Source organism: Mixophyes fleayi, chromosome 8 (genome assembly GCF_038048845.1).
Source record: "Mixophyes fleayi isolate aMixFle1 chromosome 8, aMixFle1.hap1, whole genome shotgun sequence".
NCBI classification, from domain to species: domain Eukaryota; kingdom Metazoa; phylum Chordata; class Amphibia; order Anura; family Limnodynastidae; genus Mixophyes; species Mixophyes fleayi.
The window spans coordinates 13,110,530-13,132,827 of NC_134409.1; the positions used below are offsets into that span (position 1 = coordinate 13,110,530).

At 41.3% G+C, this 22,298-nt stretch overlaps 1 protein-coding gene across 2 annotated transcripts in view; it reads left to right on the forward strand.

Moving 5' to 3' along the window:
• Positions 1 to 13,198, forward strand: part of TNNI3K (TNNI3 interacting kinase) — a 174,510-nt gene extending 161,312 nt beyond the window's left edge. For both annotated transcript variants that reach the window (XM_075181918.1, XM_075181919.1), the window contains exons 24-25: positions 7,288 to 7,367; positions 12,783 to 13,198. In XM_075181918.1, the coding sequence (XP_075038019.1) occupies positions 7,288 to 7,367; positions 12,783 to 12,859 (157 nt within the window). In that variant the 3' untranslated portion in view covers positions 12,860 to 13,198. The remainder of the gene's footprint in view (positions 1 to 7,287; positions 7,368 to 12,782) is intronic.
• The last annotated feature ends 9,100 nt before the right edge of the window (positions 13,199 to 22,298 follow it).

Here is a 22,298-nt window from a genome sequence, read left to right on the forward strand (position 1 = left end):
AGTTGAGCAATCAACTTTAACATAGTAAAACGAAATTAGGAAATGCATATTCTCACTTGAATACAAACAGTAGGATATGTCATTAAAGAAATTAGGAGATAGTTTGGGCTGGGAGAGAGTTATTGTATAATGTACACCATATGTAGACAATGAACTTGAGGAGCATTGACACCAAACACCAATTGTTCTCTAGCAGGGCCATCTTAACAACATTATGGGCCCCCGGGCAAAGCAGTGCACCGGGGCCCCTACATGTGACATGTGTGTGTATGTATGTATGTATATATATATATATATATATATATATAGATAGATAGAGATAGATGTACTTGCTCAGTGACCCTTGAAGGTTTTTTTTTGCAGGTTTTTTCTTTTGCAGGATTATTTATTCTAATTAAGAGCCCTGCCTATGGGGCCCCCTTGCCCGTGGGGCCCCCGGGCACCTGCCTATCGTGCCCAATGGAAAAGATGGCCCTGTTCTCTAGTGGAGAAACACCAGATTCAGTAATGTTCTCCTCACATGAATCATTAAAAGCCTACAACAGAAGTCCTGACACTATACCCCCAATAACTACAGCCCACTAGACACCCCAAACCCATTGCACTATATCCTAACTACTGCGTGAAGATCCTCAGACTTGTTGAAAATAGTAGACATCAATTCCAGTAGAGAACCGTGGGAGAGAACCTCACAGATAAAAGCTTTCCTCTATGTTCTTGTACAAACTACATTCTCTACTTTATAAGTATATTTCAATTCATCTGAATATGTTTGTGAAACATTTACCGGTAAATCATTTTTATAAAGGTCATGATTCAATTATAATATCCTTATTTAATGAAGGGGTCATATTATGTCCTATATTTTATGTGTTCTGTTTTTCATATTATGTCCTATATTTTATGTGTTCTGTTTATTTTATATTATGTCCTATATTTTATGTGTTCTGTTTTTCATATTATGTCCTATATTTTATGTGTTCTGTTTATTTTATATTATGTCCTATATTTTGTGTGTTCTGTTTTTATATTATGTCCTATATTTTGTGTGTTCTGTTTTTCTGTATTATGTCCTATATTTTGTGTTCTGTTTTTCATATTCTGTCCTATATTTTATGTGTTCTGTTTATTTTATATTATGTCCTAAAATCTATGGGCTTCATTTGAGTTGGACATAAGTCAAATTCTGAGGTGCATTTCCATCCATGCGTATCAGGGCCGGACTGGGACTAAAAATCAGCCCTGGCATTTACAGCACACAGGCCCACCTGCTGTGGGCTCCATGCACTACATTGTTGCACGTGATGTGACGTCGCTGGTGCAGTGCAACATGAAGCACCAGCACAAACTTATGTATGGTCTACTGCCCACATGATCATTTCCCTTGTTCTGCAAACCACCTGGAGCACAATGGAAATGCATAAAACACACTCTTATAATACATCAATAACCCCCCACATTACAGCAACCAACATGATCCCCCCACATTACAGCAACCAGCATCAACTCCCCATTACATCATCTAGCATCAGCCCCACATTACAGCAACCGACATGACCCCCCACATTACAGCAACCAGCATCACCTCCACATTACAGAAATACTCTCTCCTACTTATTAGCAATACTAATCCCCAAACACTACAACATAATCACCACCCTCACACTACAGCAATACCACCAATTATACGGGCGCCACTGTAGGGAACCAATGTTCTGCTTTTTTCAAATCTCCCACAAAATCGCAGCAGGGTAGTTGCACACATATAATTAACAAGTACCCCTTTCTCTCAATTAAGCTGGGATGACAGAATTTTCATGAACCATTCCACACAAAATAAAACACTAACAAATATATCAGAAAAATAACATAACTGTTGAATGATCACCTGACCCTACACGGCCACATTAAAAGTATTTCCATCTACAGCAAAATGTCAGAGGAAAATAATCTTTTTACTACAGTAATTGGATAAGAGTCTTTTCTATTCATTTTAAATAACACAGTATATAAATTAAGGAAGATAGAGGAGGTGGGTGAGAGATAATTGGATGTGAGCCATCAGTTTGATTAGATAGGAAACATTTAGATTATTTACCTGGAGACGTCTACCCCGTTGATTCCCAGGCAGGGCCGACAAGAGGAATTTTGGGCCTCGATACAGCAACTTCTTGGAGCCCCCTCAATAGTTGACAATGACAAAGAATTGTGCGTAAAAAAGCACTAGGCCACCCCCATTTGGCAGAAGTTCATATAATGCCACACCGTAGTGCTCCCAGTTCATATTATGCCACACCGTAGTGCTCCCAGTTCATATTATGTCACACAGTAGTGCCCCCAATTAATATGCCACATAGTAGTGCCCCCAGGTTCAAATTATGCCACAATAGCGCCCCCAGGTTCAAATTATGCCACACACTAGTTCCCCAGGTTCAAATTATGCCACAATAGTGCCAACATGTTCGAATTATGCCACAATAGTGCCAACATGTTCGAATTATGCCACACCGTAGTGCCCCCAATTAATATGCCACATAGTAGCGCCACCAGGTTCAAATTATGCCACAATAGCACCCCCAGGTTCTAACTATGCCACACAGTAGTTCCCTAGGTTCAAATTATGCCACAATAGTGCCCTTATGTTCATATTATGCCACAATAGTGCCCTTATGTTCAAATTATGCCACAATAGTGCCCTTATGTTCAAATTATGCCACAATAGTGCCCTTATGTTCAAACTATGACACAATAGTGCCCTTATGTTCAAATTATGCCACAATAGCACCCCCAGGTTCTAATTAAGCCACACAGTAGTTCCCTAGGTTCAAATTATGCCACAATAGTGCCCTTATGTTCATATTATGCTACAATAGTGCCCTTATGTTCAAATAATGCCACAATAGTGCCCCTATGTTCAAATTATGCCACAATAGTGCCCTTATGTTCAAATTATGCCACAATAGTGTCCTTATGTTCAAATTATGCCACAATAGTGCCCTTATGTTCAAAATATGCAACAATAGTGCCAACATTTTCAATTTATGCCACACAGTAGTGCCCCCATGTTCAAAATATGCCCCACAGTAGTGACCCTCAGGATCAAATTATGCCCCACAGTAGTGCCCCCAGGTTCAATTTATGCCCCACAGTAGCGCCCCCAGGTTCAAATTTTGCCCCACAGTAGTGACCCCAGGTTTAAATTTTGCCTCACAGTAGTGCCCTCTAGGATCAAATTATGCCCCACAGTAGTGCCCCCCAGGTTCAAATTATGTCTCACAGTATTGCCCCCCAGGTTCAAATTATGCCCCACAGTAGTGCCCCCCAGGTTCAAATTATGCCTCACAGTAGTGCCCCCAGGTTCAAAATATGCCCCACAGTAGTGCCCTCCAGGATGTAGTAGTGCCCTCCCACAGTAGTGCACTCCAGGATCAAATTATGCCCCACAGTAGTGCCCCCAGGTTCAAAATAGTGCCAACATAGTAGTAATAAAAAATACATTGCACATAATAAAATGTATACATACCTGATTATGGCGCTGTTCTGGGCGTTGAGCAAGGAGGGACCTGCAGCTGTCAGCTTCTGTGTGATGGCTGGGAGCACCCGCCAGCGAGCAGGAGACAGAAGAGGCTCTGAGGAAATCTGACTGCAGGAGACAGAAGAGGCATCTGGAAAGGGGGAAGAGAGACGAAGCAGCGCTGGGCTGATCCGCGCTCGCAGCACTGTTAGTAAGGTGGCTGGTTCCTGGGGAGAAGCCAGCCACCCAGCAGTCAGTGAATGTCGGGGCCGGTCCCTAATAGGCTAGGGCCGGCCCCTTTAACTCTGCTGTACACACTGCCTTCCGGGACCTGACTGTCGGGTCCTGGAAGGCAGTGATAACGAATTTGAAGTGGCCCTTCTGGTCATCGGCCCTTCTGGCATTTGCCAGAACTGCCAGATAGCCAGTCCGGCCCTGATGCGTATCAAACTCCACCTGTATTCAGAGTTGAGTGCTTCTTAGACCTATGGCCCCTTACGCCTGTAGAGGTGAAGCAGGGTCGTAGAAGCGTTCGTGGAGTACAGTAAGGACGTGTACATGTAATTGTAGCACGCCACCAGGAGATATGGACCTGCTCGCATCTCCATACTCTTCTAAGGATCATGCATAAATCGTGAAACATATAACAATAGGGACATACAAGATAGACATTTTAAAATAATTGCCATGGACACGTTACCGTTGACCAGGTGCATCTAAATATGTCATACACAACACTGTCTGTGGACTACAATGTCCTACGATCCCTATCATCATTATGTCACCGAGCGCAGTTATAATGAATTGTACTTCCATTTTTAACACTGTACTTCAATAAATATTACTTATAAAACCCACAGTATTTGAACAGATAGTGTAGAATTGCATGTTACAGTATATAGAAAATGAGAAGAAAAATAGGGACATTTAAAGGGATAAACCATTAGAGGGACAATTCTTTATATCCTAGGAGTGTCATCGTCATGGTTTATATAATAAGGCCCCACAGATTCCACAGTGCAGGACCCTTAGCAGACAGATACACAAATACAAAGTGACAAATACATGAATATATAGAAGTATAATGGAAAATACAATTAAGTGTAATAATAGCAGATGTGTGGTACAAAACCCAAGTAATTGATTAATGATTGAGAAATTACTGGTAGCACAAAACAAGCTACCTGTGTTTATGTATAAAAGTTGATAGGACTTTGGGTTTCCATTACACTGCCTATGAAAATGCCTAGAATTAGTTCAGTAATTCCTCTATATCTATTTGTATGCAGGTATTAAACTTAACATAAAATTAAACATTTTTGGCTATGTAAATGTGACTTACCTGCCATGTGCTAGAAAAGTACATCTGACATATTACCGAAATGAGTCAGGGAAGTGTTTGCAAATTTATGTGGACAAATTCTATTTCACTGTTAAGAGCTCCAAAGAACACTTGTCAATAGCTAAGTGTCTGCAAAATGATACAGGCGAGCTGTTGTCTAGCTGGGCTACAGGAATTTACATTTTATCTGTAAAATCCCCAGTCAAAGTTCTGCTATCTGAGAGGGTAGGGGAGAATCATTAGGGTTTACCTTACCTGGAAAATGCTGATAAACCTTCCAGGAGACAAGAATGAAACTTCTGCCTCACCACACTGACTGCTTGTCAACCGCAAAGAAATCTAACAGCCACTTGATAGCACAAAGGCTGCTAAAATATTTATACAAGAGGGACTAAGGCTGTGTGTTCCGACTGCTGTTACATTTTTAAACAGGTAAACTACATGGTAGCACAACGTATAAAATCAATAGTATACATTGACGGTTGTTCAACGTGACAGGATGGTCTTTTGTTGTATATTCTTTTGTCTGTCTCCTTGAGTTGTTCACAGAGGTCATACTGTCAGCAGCCTGCAGTCCAGAAAACAGTCATTATCTGTACGACTTCTGTATTTTAGAGGCTCCAGATCAGCCGGCCAATTTTATTGCAGATTAAGGGCTAGATTTACTAAGCTGCGGGTTTGAAAAAGTGGGGATGTTGCTATAGCAACCAATCAGATTCTAGCTTTCATTTATTTAGTACCTTCTACAAAATGATAGCTAGAATCTGATTGGTTGCTATAGGCAACATCCCCACTTTTTCAAACCCGCAGCTTCGTAAATCTAGCCCTAAGGGTTCACACACAATGGTATAGCCAAAACCTTTAACTTTGTCCTTGTTTTAAAAGAGCATTAGAACCCTGTTCATTGACACCTCTCAATACTTCTCTGCAGCATAATGTACCATGCACTTAATGAAAATTCAATTAAAAGTGCATATAATGTGCTTTAGGCACCTAAAATTAAGGCTGGGTTCACACTACAGTGTTTTCAGCTGATCATGGGGCCAACCAAACAATAAACGACCGTCTGGTCTGATACCGTAACATTGTGTAAGCTCCAACGATGAACGTTTATCATTCCAAAGCTCGTTGTATTGTTTCATTTGATTTTTAAACTGGGCTATAAAAACTCTATAAACGATGGAATGATGTCGGGCAAATTCTGCAGCGTAGGCAGATCTCCATAGAGTTTACGGAGTCACAATCTTTTCAGCCGATGGTTATGACAGATGAAGATCACAGATCTGAAGGTAAATTTTGTAAAACTTGTATAGTGTGTACACAGGAATCGGCTGCTGATCGTGACTTTCAGTCGTTAAATCGTTTTCGATATCGCATCGGGAGAACTTTTTTGTAGTGTGTACCCATCCTAATTCATAAACAAAATATATCTTGTTTCTTTTTTTTTTACTCCCAGGGCACACATGCTTCCCAGCCTAAAAATTCTTGCTACATTTTAATTTTATTGACATTATCATTTTTTAAATCATCTTCTAATTTATAGATCAAAAGGTAAAGTGCTAAATAGCATTTATGGCAACAGTCTAAATATTTTGAAGTGTTGAAGGGACGGGGTCACAGTAAAAGTTGAAATATTAAACTGGACCAACTTGATAGCTGTACATAATTAAGGTTAATTGTAAGAAGAATTTTAGGAGAAAAATACAAATCAGGGGCGCACGGAGGATTGTCGGGGGGGGGGGGGTTTCTCCCCGCCGACCGAAGAAAAGAAAAAACACAAGAGAGAGCTGCTGCGCATGCGTAGCAGCTCCGTTTCGCCAGCGCTGTCCTATACAGCAGCCGCGGCGCTGTCAATGAAGCGTCTGCGGCGCTGCTGTATACAATACAGCACCGCCGCGGACGCTTCTTTGACAGCGCCGCGGCTGCTGTATAGGACAGTGGCCACTTAGTTAGCGCGGGGGGGGGGTTTCTAGAGACTCAGAAACCCCCTCTGCGTGTGCCACTGCAAATCATAGCAATAGTCACATAACAATATCGACAGTAAATGTTAATTAAAACATAATTGCTAGTCTGCCGCTCTTCGCTTTTCTCCCTCACAGTACAGCCTAAACAAATTAGTTTATCTTTTTTATGGCTTATGTTTATTATTGTCATCTCTAAAAGTTAAACGCGGGAGAGATAAGTCATTCACCAGTTATTATTTTTACTAACTATTAATAGCAGTTAAACAATACATGAAAACATTAAAACCTTGAGAGTGACGATTTTGGGGTCAACGGGCGAAAAAATCCAGAGAGCGTTGTTATATTTCTCTTGTCAAGTTCCATGAACAGTTTGTATCTCTTTTTTTATAGTTCTCGTTACAAAAGAAACTAAAGTGACTTAAAGTTCAATGTTTTATCTGTTTTTATTTTCTAATCCTATTCCGCAGCGCTGATTCCACCCCCGGCCGCGGTCTGACCTTAGAGGAGATGAAGAAAAGTTTCCAGTATCCACCGATAGACAAAAATGGTACGTACAGATGTACTAGTACCCGTAATAACATAATCACAATATTGTTCTGCAGTCAGACTTTGAAGGATCTGAACATTTATTTTAAGACAAGAACAGCATGTTATTACAGTCACAAGCCAGGACTTACTCTTCAAATAAATAGATTAGGCAGCCATCTGGAAGGTACTGTTTTCAAAACTCATATGAAAAATAATAAATCATCGCATAGGTTGAAAAAAGGGGTGTTGGGTTTGGAAGGGGTGTGGGGTTTGGAAGGGTATGTGGGGGGGGGGGGTGTCTTCTGTTATCAACCATTGTGGGAAGGCTCATTTTATGACAATACAGCCCTTTAATTCACAAAGAACTGTTACATCTCTGGTTGTCACTGGTGATGCTGCTAATTCCTAATAAATTGATAACCTGCATTGTCATGAATATTGTCCAAGCCCAAAGTCTGCCTCCATTGTGTCTATTATTATTATTATTATCGTTTATTTGTAGGGCGCCACAAGGTTTCCGCAGCGCCGCACACAGTACCAACAGTAGACTATACAGTAGACTATACCGGGTAGAACAGTACAGAACAATAAACACACAGTACCAGTACTTCAGAAACTCCGGGAGGGCAGATGCAGTAGAGACGGAGCAGAAGAACAGGTATGGAGACTGGAGGGAAGAGGACCCTGCTCATTCGAGCTTACATCCTAAGGGAGGGTAAACAAAGTCAGGCACAAAAGGGAGCCAGTGAATCAAAGGGGAGAGAGAAGAGGGGTCTAGGGAGGATGAGCAGGTTAAATGGATGGTTGGTAGGCCTTAAGGAACAGGTGAGTTGTAAGTGCCCGTTTAAAGGAGCACAGATTGGGAGAGAGACGGATGGAGCAAGGGAGGTCGTTCCAGTGAAGGGGGGCAGCACGGGAGAAGTCTTGGATTCGAGAGTGGGAAGAGGTTATCAGTGTGGAGGAGAGGCGGCGATCATTGGCCGAGCGCAGGGAGCGAGCAGGAGTGTGAATGGAGAGGAGGTTAGAGATATAAGGGGCAGTAGACTGGGAGAGAGCCTTGTAAGTGGTGGTAAGGAGTTTAAAAAGGATTCTGTAGGGGAAGGGGAGCCAGTGTAAGGCGAGACAAAGTGGAGAGGCGGAGGAGGAGCGGCGTGAGAGGAAGATGAGTCTTGCAGCCGCATTGAGTATAGAGCGGAGGGGGGCAAGTTGGGAGTGGGGGAGGCCAGTAAGGAGAAGGTTGCAGTAATCGAGGCGGGAGATGATGAGAGCGTGGATGATAGTTTTGGTGGCATCCTGAGAGAGAAAGGGACGGATGCGGGCAATGTTACGGAGTTGGAAGCGACAGGCTTGCGCGAGGGATTGAATGTGTCTATTGTCTATATGTGTCTGTCTATTCAGCAGATACACTTTAAATGGATTATCCCATTACCTATTACCCCTAACCATTATTAGTAGTATTATTTATTTATATAGCGCCACTGTACAGAAAATATTTGTCATTCACATCTATATATTGCAGATTTGTTTGGAATAAAATTATCATTTATCTTATTCTTGAGTTATATGTATCCATCTGTAATCTATCACTATTTCTAACAATCTATATAAATAAATCTGTCTTCTGCTTCCTGTACTGATTTGATCAGAGCAGTGCATGGGGCGGGGCTAAACAACCCGGAGAGCCCTATAGGCTCACCGTGGAGCAAAATGCAAATGGCGGAGGTGAGCCCTGATTGGCTCACTGGATGCTGATTGGCTGACAGTAAATCTGTACAGGTATGTGGAATGGCTACAACTCCCCCTCACCCCTGGGCAATGTAGCTGCTGTACTCCCTGAACGGAGGTAATTCAGACACTGTGTGGGGATGGATTGCAGCACTGGGCCATTTGGGAAACCTGCCATATCAGGCTAACACTAAACTACATTTTTTTATCCATTAAATCTGTTATCTTTAAATAGATGTGGTGCAGATCCTCAGAACTGTTGGCATGGAGATCAAACAATCAGTTGTATTCCCTGTCCAGCACCTCTATAAAAATGTACAGGCAACGTTCTCCCTTTTGTTTAACTCTTATTAGAAAAAAACAAAGGAAATAAATGATTTTGTAGCCCTCTAAAAGTACTTTACATAATGAGTACATAATTATGTATGTTACTAGAAACAACTCCCCCTACAGCTTGCTAGTGGTACTCCAAGTATTTACGCTTCATATCATCATCATCATCATCATCAACATTTATTTATATAGCGCCAGCAAATTCTGTAGCGCTTTTCAATTACGAACAAACATTAATAAAACAATACTGGATAATACATACAGACAGAGAGGTAAGATATAATATATTTAAAGATATGTGTATCCCAAAATACTGATGTATCTCAAAGGGTGTTGATAAAGTGACGTACCAACTCCACGCTCCTTATTGTACTCTGTCTGAATACAAAAGGGCCTCATGGATCACATACAGTCAAATGAAAATTCTACCACAAATTGTGCGTTATTGAATTTGCATCCAAATCTAAATGAGGCCCATTTTGTTTCCCAATAAGTTGCAGCATGAACAAAGCTATTAAAGTGAGACATGCAATAAGCCTACAACATGGGGCCGTGCTATCCAGTTTGGGTTACTTTTCGTAGTCCATATTAAAGCCCTGAGAAGCTGTAGGGAAGTGTTTGGTAGGGACGTGGGTGGATTTTCACATACACTAGGGTTGGAAATGACATTTATTGATGTTTGTACTGGAGCGAGGTGTCAGGTGTGATTTCATGGGGCTCTGAAGACCATGCATACAAGGGAAGCTGCCAGGACAATCTCATTAACATCCTTTATCGGCAGTCAGGAGGGATGAGGGAGATTTTATATTGACACTTACTCAACAATGAAAGTGATGAGATATTTTAAATGAAATCTAGGGAAACATTTAGCAGGAGTTGTTCATCTTGTTTGTAAACTGTAGATACAGCCCAAACCAACGTCCCTTTGTTTCCTAAAGAAAATAAATGAGCTGGATGTATGATCTTTGTTTCATAGTGGAGATACATATAACACCACAATCAGCCTGCAGCAGTTGAACAGCAGCCTCATATCACTGTCTGTGCTATGGCTAATGTTTAGATGCTCAGATTGGATACATTGTAGTGGAGCACATTACATTTCATACTGGCCTACACATGGACATCCAGGAGTTGGCTACATTGAAATACTCTGTGCTACTGTTTACATTATAATACTCTGACTGCAGATAGTTCATTCTTGCCAACTTTGGCAATTTGTTTTCCGGGAGGTCCGGGGGACAGGTGGGTGGGTAGGGGCGGGGCTATGAGAATCATGTCATTGGCCCCACCCCTAAGCTGTCATTGTCATTTTTGGCCTATTACAGCAGGGGACTGGGCCGCGGTGACACGTGAAACATGTCACTAAGCTCCGCCCCCTCCATTTTACTTACCGAACTGGCAGCGATCCAGGATTCCAGAAATTCGGGAGTCTCCCGGACATTCCGTGGGAGTAGGCAATTATGACATAGTTGTTTCCCTTCCCATTAAATCTCCTGATTGAGTTTGTGTCCCCAGTTTTGGCAAATGACTAAAATAAGTGCTCTATCCCTAGCCAAACATACCTAAAGCTTGTCAGCTCACTTACATGTAATATAGTTCTGACCACTGGTGGAAGTGGAAATTTAGAATTGCCAATATGGAAGATGTAAGTGAATGTAATTTTATAGTTTTACAGTGAAGGCAGCAGGAGAAGTGGTGGTATACCATACCACCGTATACCATACCATACCACATATACCAACCCACTTCCAATACTAGTTCACACCACAAGAGGGCAGCAAACTCAGCAAAGAGTGGTTTAATCTTACCCCCTCAAAATTCCTGAGAACGGGAGGCATCCATAAGATGTTGTTATATTATTATAAATGCCTTGAGCTATTATTTACCATTTGCTCAGCTTTATCATTAGTCTTATATTATTTTGTATATGATGTATACAGGGGCGCCAAGAGTAATCTCAGGCCCTGGTGCTGCCGCTTCTTGGGCGCCCCTCAGGTTGCGTGTGCAGCTTTGAGATATGTAACCGCAAAGACCCCCCCTCCAGTCTCTCCAAACAGCCCTAAGCAAAAGCCAATACCATTCATTCCTCGGAGAAGTGTGACTGTGTGAACCAATTGGAAGCTGCTGGTCCGCACGGTCTCATTGCCCAATCTTTAATGTGGTTCTGCTGGATGCACCAGAGGTCCATCTACCCCTACCATATCTGCCATCGCCAGACCCACAGTCAAAGAGCCAATGAGAAATACTGGATGTGCCATCTTGGCACCAGTGTGGCCAAGGAGGAATGTGAGAATGAATGTAGGAATAAGGCCAAACGCATTTTACATGTAGCCATTGTGTAGACTAAATCAAAATTCAGGAGAAGGCAACCACCCATTCCCTAGAAATCGGGGAAATACCTACCTACCACAGACTGATAGATAGCTAGTGGAAATAGCAGGGCTCCCCAACAGCACAGAGCAGTGATGTGAAGCTCCTGTAGCACCGATGAAGGACAACTGTGGCTTCATCTAACTTGTCGTCCTGTACTTTTAATGGTATGAATTTGGCACCTTTCAGTTGCAATTTTGCAGAAAAGCGCACTTCAAACAATGTCATAAAAACATTCGAGAAGTGACATCTGTAATATAGACAGACGTCCCTTCACTCTTATCATTGATTTAAGACATTATGGGGCTAAATGGAGCAGTGTTCAGGAGGTTTAATTTAAAGCACAGGGCTCTACGGTGGAAGCAAGTTGAACTTTGTATTGGCATTTACAATGTTTCATCAGAGTTTCCACAAACCTACAAATGTAGGCGCATCCCTCTTTTACAGTTGTGGTTCCAAAGACAGTAAAGTTTCTGGAAAAGTAACGCAAAAAGAGAAGACGTGCCAGTCTGTATTTGTTGTAAAGCCTTGGGGATGTCACTGATTCCAGGGGAATATATATTCTAGGGCCTGGTTCATTAGCAATCTTACCTTGTGCAAAAGTTAAGATGCTTATTTTTAAGAAGAAACGGGGGGGATAAGAGTGAAGTTAAGAAAGATTTTCATCTTAACTTAAGAAATTCTTCACATATGAAGTGGATTTTGCTTCTTATCTCCCTTTTCTGAGCATGCACAGAGTGGATTTGCTTAAGATAAGCAAAAAACGGCAGATAAGATCACTAATGAATCAGGCCCCTCGTGTCTTAAGCTTAAGGGGGGAATCTTTGGGGTGCCCTAAAGTTGTACCAGTCTTGGGCAAGTTATAATCTTGATCTATATAAATTTGCACACATTGTTCATTTATTTCTGATTTACAAAAAGCAAGTTGAGTGCTTATCTAAGAGTCGCCTTTTACGTGACCTGTTTCAAAGACATTGCATTTACCTTATTTCTTTTCATTTAACAGGTTATGTGTCTGATCCCATGAGTACAATGAGATTTCATTCTTGCTGCAGGAGCAGCAGTTTTGAAGACAGTAACTGACAGATGGAGCTTTTACTAGCAGGGATGATATCCCGGTAAAAGGGCGAACACAACGCCACCTGACAGCCCAGAGGAAACCGTTTACACATAAATATCCTCTTTTTTTTATCTATGTCTGATAATTCTTCTCTTTATGTTTTTGTTGTGTTCTTTTTCTATTACAAGATATTGCTGTGAGGTTTGATCTATTTTATACTGCCAGAAATTATAGACTTCCATATGAGAATGTAATGTTGTCTGCTAATACCAACAACCTACTATATCACCTCTCTTAATATGAATCTGTTTGGAAATGCTATTTTTACTTAAGTGCAATAAATGAAATGTCGTTGACACGTTTTAAGTTGTCCATGCATTCAAATAAGTGCCTGATCTGACTTTATATCCCTGCGTTTGATTAATTAAACGCCAACATGAAGATATTTGTGCAGACAGTGCTCACACTTGATTCATCCACAATGATAAATTAAACATTCCCTTTGCTGACAGGTTCATTACCAAAGACAAAAGACAATGAGACACTGTAGGACAAGAAGGATACGGTAAATCCCGTTGCTTTCCCTATCTATTGGAGGGAGAGGGGCTATGGATTAATAAAAAAATTAACTGCATTGACACTGGAGGGAAGTAGGTTCAGAGAAAATTTGAGGAAAAATTGGTTCACAGAAAGGGTAGTGGATAAGTGGAATAGCCTCCCATCAGAGGTGGTAGAGGATAATACAGTAGACCAATATAAACATGCTTGGGATAGACATAAGGATATCCTTACAAAGAGCTAAGGATCAAATAGGGTTTGAGGTTACCATAGGTTACAAAATGGTCAGACTGGATGGGCGAAGCGGTTCTTATCTGCCGTCAAATTCTATGTTCCTATTTTAACTCGTGTATTTTTGGAAAACATCCACACCAAAATAATTCTGTGACTTCCAATTCAAACTTGCATTCTCAGGGGCATATTCAATTCCGATTCCGGTCCGCAGGATCGCACCGGAACGGGCCGCAAACTTAATCCATGGTACCTCAATAACGTTGATTTTCGTTCGCAGCCCATATGGTTGCGTACTAAAATCCGCGTTATTGCGGTACCGTTTTACCGGCAATAGTGCGCACTTTCCGCGGTAACGCGCGCTACCGCAGACCGGAAACCCTAATTGAATATGCCCCTAATTGTCAGGTATGCGTTTAAATAATCACATCCCAACTCTCAATAGTAAGTAAAGCACTGAGTCAGTGGAATGTGTCCACATTCCCTGATAATTATAAAGACTGAAATCTTCAATATAATCCTAATATGGATGTGTGTAGGTCTTTAAGCATGTAAGTGTGTAAGTGTATCTATTCTTCTTTAATCCATCTCATGCATATTGTCACGAAAGCCGGATTATGGGAATGGTCCTGATTGCTGCTAGAGTGACAGCTTACTCCCAGAAAGGTGCAGAGTCTATCGGTGGAGAGGTGTTCACCGGGGATTCCCGCAAGGGAATATGGCCTTGGCTGCTCTCCACTGCAGGTCGCTGTCCTCTAGGGGGCGCAGAGCAGCGAAGAGAAGGAGGAGAATCGTATATGGTGAAATATTATTTGCACAGTTTATTAAAAATGCACTCACATCTAGATGAATGACTAAAGGCTAGTCTGTGTAACTTATACTCCTCGTGCAGCTGGTCCGTAAGTCCTTTTAGCGTCTTCTATTCTAGACTGCTTAACTGCTCCCGCCAATCCCCAATGTGGAAATTCCGTGATAACAGTTATCCAGCAGCATCAAGGGTATTCTGTCTACACCCTACGCATTTTGTTGGGTTGACTTCATCGGCTGATCTTTGCGGTGTTAGTGTACATGTCGTAGTCCCTTTGACCAATCGCATTCGTCCCTAGTAAATTCCATTATTATCAAAGTATAAGTGCACTCTCCGTTGTCTGGTGTGAGTGCCTCTTGGGATTAGAGCAACCCCCTTATCTTTAAAATCAAATACCTATTTTCATATACCCAGCGCACAGCACTCCTTAAACCTCTGTGGTGTTAAATAAATATGCTTAAAAATAATAGCAATAAAATGCAACAATTTTATTAGTATAATAAATAAAACCAGATTAATATAGTCGAAAAAACCACTCACGATTGTATGCAATATTGAGTCTATCAGTTTACTGCGGCGCTTCTATGTGCATTCACAGCAATGACATTCTCCACAAAGGTAATCTAAAGTAAGAAAGAAATTGTTTTAGCCAAATTCACATGTAACCAACACTCTCCCTGGGGCCCACAACTCACCTGCATAGATCTTTCTGCTCCCTGTTTTATGTGCTGAGAGGGTGATTCCTTCATTCAACACCTAACTCTGCAATAATAATTACACCACTTAGTGCACTCATCTATGGGAATCTCATTAAGTAACACCATAGATTATACACAGGGTAAGTATAATATGGTCACTATACGTATATGATTCAAATATATATATATATATATATATATATATATATATATATATATATATAATATTATATATACTGTATTATACTATATATTATATAATTATATTATATATACTGTATAAAACAATTCATCCGGCGGCCCTGTGGCTTTATATGGTGACAGGATTCTTCTAAATCCGTTATAAATGACAGTAAGAGATGTGATATCTCACAATAATCTACGTACAGTATCATAATAATAATAAAACAAATAATTCAGTTATTGTAGAGCGGATTTTTAGAAACACACATGATAAACTCCCATTCATGATTAGGCAACTTCAAAAACTAGACATAAGTGCTTGACATTTCTACTGAGTGCGACAATATGCTCTCCCACACATCCTCCTACTCCCATATGTCAAAATGTATCGAGAGAACGTTAATAATCAGATACCTTCAGGCTTATAATGTACACAGCAACCTCATATATATATATATATATATATATATATATATATATATATATATATATATATATATGCAATTGCATAATGTGTTTAAACGAGCATTACACACAAAATATGAGTTTAATTAACTTCATTTTTTACTAGTATGCAGATTGGTGCACTACAAACTTTAGATTTACAGCTATTTTCCATGGATGTTCATTTATTAGACTCATTGCTGGTTCAGTTGCTGCCAAGCCCAAATATTTACTAAGTGTACTGCTTGTTCTCAATTAGAGTTCATTAGTGTAAGGCCTGGGTTTTGTTCACTTTGCTTCTCTCCATACAGTCGTGGCCAAAACCATTGTCATCCTTGCACTTTCTCAAATAACTCACATTTGCCTATAAATATATATAAGTTATAATTGATAGCATTATTTGGTCTCCACAATTCTTTCTCTGTTAATATCATAAAACTGTTGTTTTTCATTCTGATTTCAATACTTTATGTCCTTTTTAAATCAGCAAATGAAAAGAAATGACAATGACAAAATTATTAACACCCTAGACATAATATTTGTAGCACAGCACTACAACCGCTTCCTATGAGCTTATGGATGAGCTCTCGACTGACAGGTTGGCCCACCTACTGCTCCAGTTCTCCCAGAGTTAAAGGTGCTTTTTCCAAAATGCTGTTTTCAGATCCCTCGACAGATTGTCTGTGGGATTTAGATCTGGACTCATTGCTGGCCACTTCAGACCTGTCCAGCGTCTTGGCTTGAATCATCATTGGGTGCTTCTTGAAGTGTGTTTAAGGTCATTGTCCTGTTGGACGACCCATGACCTTTGAAGGAGATTCTTCTTTCTAACACTGTGTTCACCACTGCGTTCCACAATAGCCTGCTAATCTCCAGATTTCATGAGGTCCCACATACGTTCAAGGAACCCAGTGCCAGATACAGCACAGAATCCAAAAAACATCACTGAACCTCCTCCATGTTTGACTGTAGGGAAGCTGTTCTTTCCTTTGAAAGCTTCATTTTGTTCCTAGGGATGATGTCTCATCTGTCCACAGGACATTCTCTTGGCTTGTTCAGGTGTATATTGATAAATTCCCGTCTGGGATTCTAATGTCTCTCTCTCTCAGAAGTGGGGCCTTATGGGGCTCCAACCATATAACCCCCTTTCATTGAAAGGTTGACGGATGGTGCGAGTTGACACTGTTGTATCTTATGTCTGAAGGTCAACCTAAATCTGTTTGGCGGTGGATTGAGGTGCTTTCAAACAGTCTGTATGTAGCAGAGGAAACGCGTCAGCGATGAGGATGCAGTAGAGGAGAATCAAACCATAATGTCTATTTGACAATTAGAAGGTCCTGTTTTACCCGGACAGCTGAGCGGCAAGATGGGCCAGGTGTTAGTTGGTCATCCTAAAGAATACACTGAAGCATTGGAGAAATCTCAGAGCCTGTGAGTGGAGCTGTTATAACTTTAATACATTCCTCTCCTGGATGAAAGTAACTGTTTTGGGGACTTCTTGCGGATATTGCTTGTTGGGGGTTCCAGGTGCTTAGTGAGCCACACTAGGGATAAAAATATTTGTGTGTTACTAATACAGCTTCTTCTGACTGTCTATCTGGGGCAACAATTCATGTTGAGGGCATTTGCCTCCTAATTTTAAGAAAATCCTTATATTCACCTTTAACAGCCACCTGTCCCGTAGAACTTTATGTGCTTACAAGTACTTTGATGCCCCCAGACCTTAAGCTCGGTGTAGTAAAAGCTCATCTATGGTGGCCGTAGCGAAGGTGGAATCGGAGGCAGTAGCCCAGACTGAAGTGAGTGGCAGACCGGGGTCAGGGATCCGTAGCGGGCAGAGTAGTCAGGGTGAAGCCAAGGGGACAGGGCCGGCAGCAAGCGAGCAAGTTCGGTATTCAAGCAGCGGTCAGGGTCACAAGCGGAATCCAGATTTAAAGCAAAGGTCAGGGCAACAGGCAAACGGGCAAGATCCAAAGTGCAGGCAAGGGTCACAACAGGAAGTCAATCAAAGTCAAGAGACAAAACCGCAGGTCAGCAAACAACGCAGACTGTGAACGCTGTAACCGGCAGGGAGGCTAAGCCCTCCCTGCCTTAAATACTAAATGCAGCCAAGCAGGGACCAAGATAGGGCATCATTTGTTTAGCCCCAGGTGTTGCTTAATAAATACTATTGAAGCCTAGTAGCCGCAGGCTTTATTATAACTAGTGCGCACGGGCCCGGCTGCCCTGTAGTGCCAGAACGCGGTGCTGATTAGAAGGCGTCTCGGCCATTGCCATGGTGATTGCTGGGACGCAGCTAGTGGAAGCGAGCCGTGGATCGCAGCGGCCCTTTGCACTATTTCAGCCATATGAAGGAGAAAAATAACATCTTTTACTGCCTGTTTGTGTTCTATGAGAGCTTTTTCAAAGAACATAAGTTCCTTCAGATCTTCAATCAAGTGGTCTCTTGCGACCATGTCTAAGGCGGGTGGCTACTGAGCCATGGGACTTAAACTTCCACATAACATTACATACGGGGAGAAAGGAAACATCAAGGTTTCTGCATGTTGATTTGTAGCCTTGATATTGTCAATGCTTGGCTACAATTTTCTATATGACCTTCCTTCTTTTCTTCATGCTTATTGCAGAAGACACAGCGACATAAAACAGTAGAATGAGTCCTTTTTTCTCAAACTAATTTAATGAGTGCTTTTTATTGCAGGCACCTCACAAGTGAGTTCAGTTCCAAGTCTAAGGAAAACTAATTTTTTCTAACTACTTCTAAAAGGTACCAATAATTTTGCATGGGTCATATAAGGATGTCTGCGTGGGATAAGCTAAGACTTAGTAAAATGTTCTGCTTTATGAATTTATAAGAACACATCTCTATGTGCATACCAAAATATTTTTACATTTCAACAATTTTCGGGAAGGAATTGTACTTTATTTGAAAGAACTAAAAGGGCGTCAATATATTTGGCCACAACTGTACATTTTATGTACTAAGCTTATTTAAATTCTGTAAAGGAATCTAAATTAACCCTTTGTCAATGCTGGTATCCTCAGTGCTTGGAATATTTCTACTAGAAAGAGCATTATGCTTATACCATTAACAAGAAAGTGGGCGCACTGAAGTAGGACCACTGTGCTAAGGAGTTTTGAAACCTATTCATTAATATCCATCTATGAAACATTACAATTTTCTACATTTGAATGTATAAATGGAATTTTTGGTGTTTATAGTTTCCAGTTGTTATCACTAGAGGGCAACAGATGCACATGAGGGAATGTGCAGTATGTCTGGAAAAAAACACTTTTTTTTAGGCCAATATTACAAATGTTACATCTATTACACAACCTATGCATTTTCTAATAAAATATTATAGTAATTTAAATGTATATTATGTCTAATAATAATCTGCATGTAATGTATTACTAAATGTTAGAAGATATTATTAAATGTATTAGCATAAAGTTATTCAAATTCAGTAAATGATTATGTGAAATTGTATTATCAGGCCAAAGTTAAGTAAATAGGAGGGAGACAACAATTTGAAGTTTCCCTCTCGCCCCCCCCCCCCCCAAATTAAATTATTTAATGGTTCTAAATAGCAACATACTATACTGTCTGTCTGTCTGTCTGTCTGTCTATCAAACGTTTATCTATCTATCTATGTATCTATCTATCTATCTCACAGTTGCCAACTCTCCCAGAAAGTCCGGGAGACTCCCGAAATTCGGGTCAGTCTCCCGGGCTCCCGCTAGAGCTGGCATTTCTCCCGCATCCGTGAATTCCCTGGTTAAAATGACGCGAATCGCATCATTTTGGCCCCGCCCCCGCGGCAAAACGTCATTTTGTTTGTGGGGGCGGGGCCAAAATAACGCGATTCGACGCGGCCCGCCCCTCCCTCCAATTAGTCACGCCCCTCTCCCGTACGTCGCCTTCTTAAAGTAGGCAAGTATGATCTATCTATTTATCTATCTATCTATCTATCTATCTATCTATCTATCTCCACTTTATCTATGTATCTATCGCATGCCTATCTATCTATCTATCTATCTATCTATCTATCTATCTATCTATCTATCGCCACTATCTATGTATCTATCTATCTACCTCCCACACTAGGAAGTCGGCAGGCTGTGAGCCTCTATGAAAAGCCTAATTTTGCGTGACACACAGGAGAAGAGACGCTGCCGGCTGGAGGGTGTGGAAGACCCAAAGACACTGGGCACAAGTTGAGCATCCTGCGTGGAGCAGGTAAGTATAATTGCTCCTTGTCAAGTTGGGCACAAGGCCCGTGGGCACTTAGTGGACACAAGGCCCTGGTCAGTTAGGAGTAGGTAGAGTTCTTGGGCACTAGGCCCATTGTGTTGGGCCTAAAGCCCCTTTGTAGTATATGGGGCATCAGGCCCCTTGTAGTTTAGGTGGGCACAAGATCCATAGATTAGGTGGGCATCAAGCCCATTAAGTTAGGTGGGCGTTATGCCCTTAAGTTCAGTAGGGCCCCAAGCCCTGGAGTTGTTGGGTGCAAGGCCCATAAAGTTAGACTGGGCGCAAGGCCCAATAGATAGTAAAAGGGCACCAGGCCCTCGAGTTTAGGCAGGGCACAAGGCCCTCAGTTTTAGCATGGTGCAAGGCCCTTAGGTTCTAGGTGGGCGCAAGGCCCTGATAGGTTAGAAGGGTGTTAGGCCCTTGTCATTAGGAGGGTAGTAGGCCCTGCATAGTTAGAAGGGTGTTAGGTCCTTGACAGGTGTTTAGTGGGCACTAGTCTCTATGCAGTGAAGAGAACACTCGGTCCTGATAGTTTAGGAAGGGACTCGGCCCTTTAGGTAGTGGGACATTGGGCCCCTTTTGAGTAATGTAGAGGAAGGCTGTGCGTGGCATATGAGGCCCCTCTGCGGTCCGGACGGGCACCCAAAGCCCTGATCCCCAAGAGAGGTGGGCTTAAAAGCTGGGCTTCAGGTGACAGGCAAAGTCCTGCAGAGCGACATAGTACCGGCGGACACGGGTGGCCCAGGACAGGTGAGCAGAAGCGGTCAGTTTCCAGGTTAGTAAAGGTAGGCCTTTGACCATTGGTGAAGTGGTTGCTGGCCCGTAATGTACTGTATGTTGTTTTCTATGCCACCTGTCTGTTTCATTTTGTGTACTTCCCTGTAGGATCCAGGAGTCAGACCCTTACTGAAGACAGTGCTGAGACGGAGAGAGGCTGGAGTGGATCTGAAGCGGACAATGGTAGATGGTCCATCGTGAACAAGGTAAGACATCTGTGTATGTCTCGTCTGTTTCCCCACAGGCGTTACATGTATATTTATCGCATGTCTATCTATCTATCTAATGACAGTGGTCATTTTCAAACGCATTTACCACCAAGCCTGATGATCCAATCAATTTCTTTCATATTTTTATGAGACAACACAAATTTTTCCGAATCCTTAAGGGATAGATTTAGAAAAGTATTGAAAAGGGAGAAATGGAGGTGTTGCCTATATCAGCCAATCAGATTCTACCTATCATTATCTAGTACATTCTATACAAAGAAAGCAAAACATCTGATTGGTTGCTATGGGCAACACCTCCATTTCTCCCTTTTCACTACTTTTGATAACGCTAGCCCTAAATCCTTAGTGTTGGCTGTGAAATTGCCATGTGTATTGGCTGCATAACTCCAGCCCCACTCCCCTGAGACAAGACCCACTCCCCTGAGACAAGACCCCCACCCTTCTTAGATTCTGTAAGATATGTTTTTAAAGTTTAATAATATGGAAGATGATATTATTTATTAAAATGTAATAGTCCCTTACATTGGTGGACGCAATAGTATCATGAGCCAGTATCCATGACATTAAAGCCAATTTACTACACAATAAAATTGGGCTTATGTTCTTGTCTTCAGGGCTCTTATCATGCTTCATTTCTATTATATTCAGTCGTATTACGTATTCAAAACCAATGGTACTTGCAGTTTAGAAAGTTCCCTCGTGTCTTCTGAGATTCATACTGTACAAAGTATTCAAAATATCATTGGCCATAACCCAAAATGTATAACAGTGACAGCTGCTTATGAATATGCCAGGGATAAAAATAATATAACATTATTGCATATGTAACTATACTAAGGCAATTCAAGTAAACGCTTGTTTAATATAATAGGGAAATAATCAGCAAGTGTTATAAACTCTCATTCAGTTATTGCACTTCAGCAAGGTCATATAAGGTCAATTCTCAAAAAGACAAACTTTAGCGATGGGAGTTCCAAAAATAATATCTGGAAGCGTTCCACATGAACAGACCTATTTGCATATCAGTTTTGTGTCTCGGTTGGTTTCAAAGATTTTCACCAGAAAGTCTTCACAAGCTCAGTGGGATGTACAGCAGCTGTGAGCGGTTGCTCATTTTTATTAAAGATTAATGCAATAATATAAAATAGTAAACATATATCCACTGTTTGACATTAATATATATCAAAGACGGTGTGTAAGTTAGCTGGGTAAGACAACTGAAATGACTGAATTGTTTATACCTAACTTAATATATTCATCAAGCCCTTTCTCATTCTT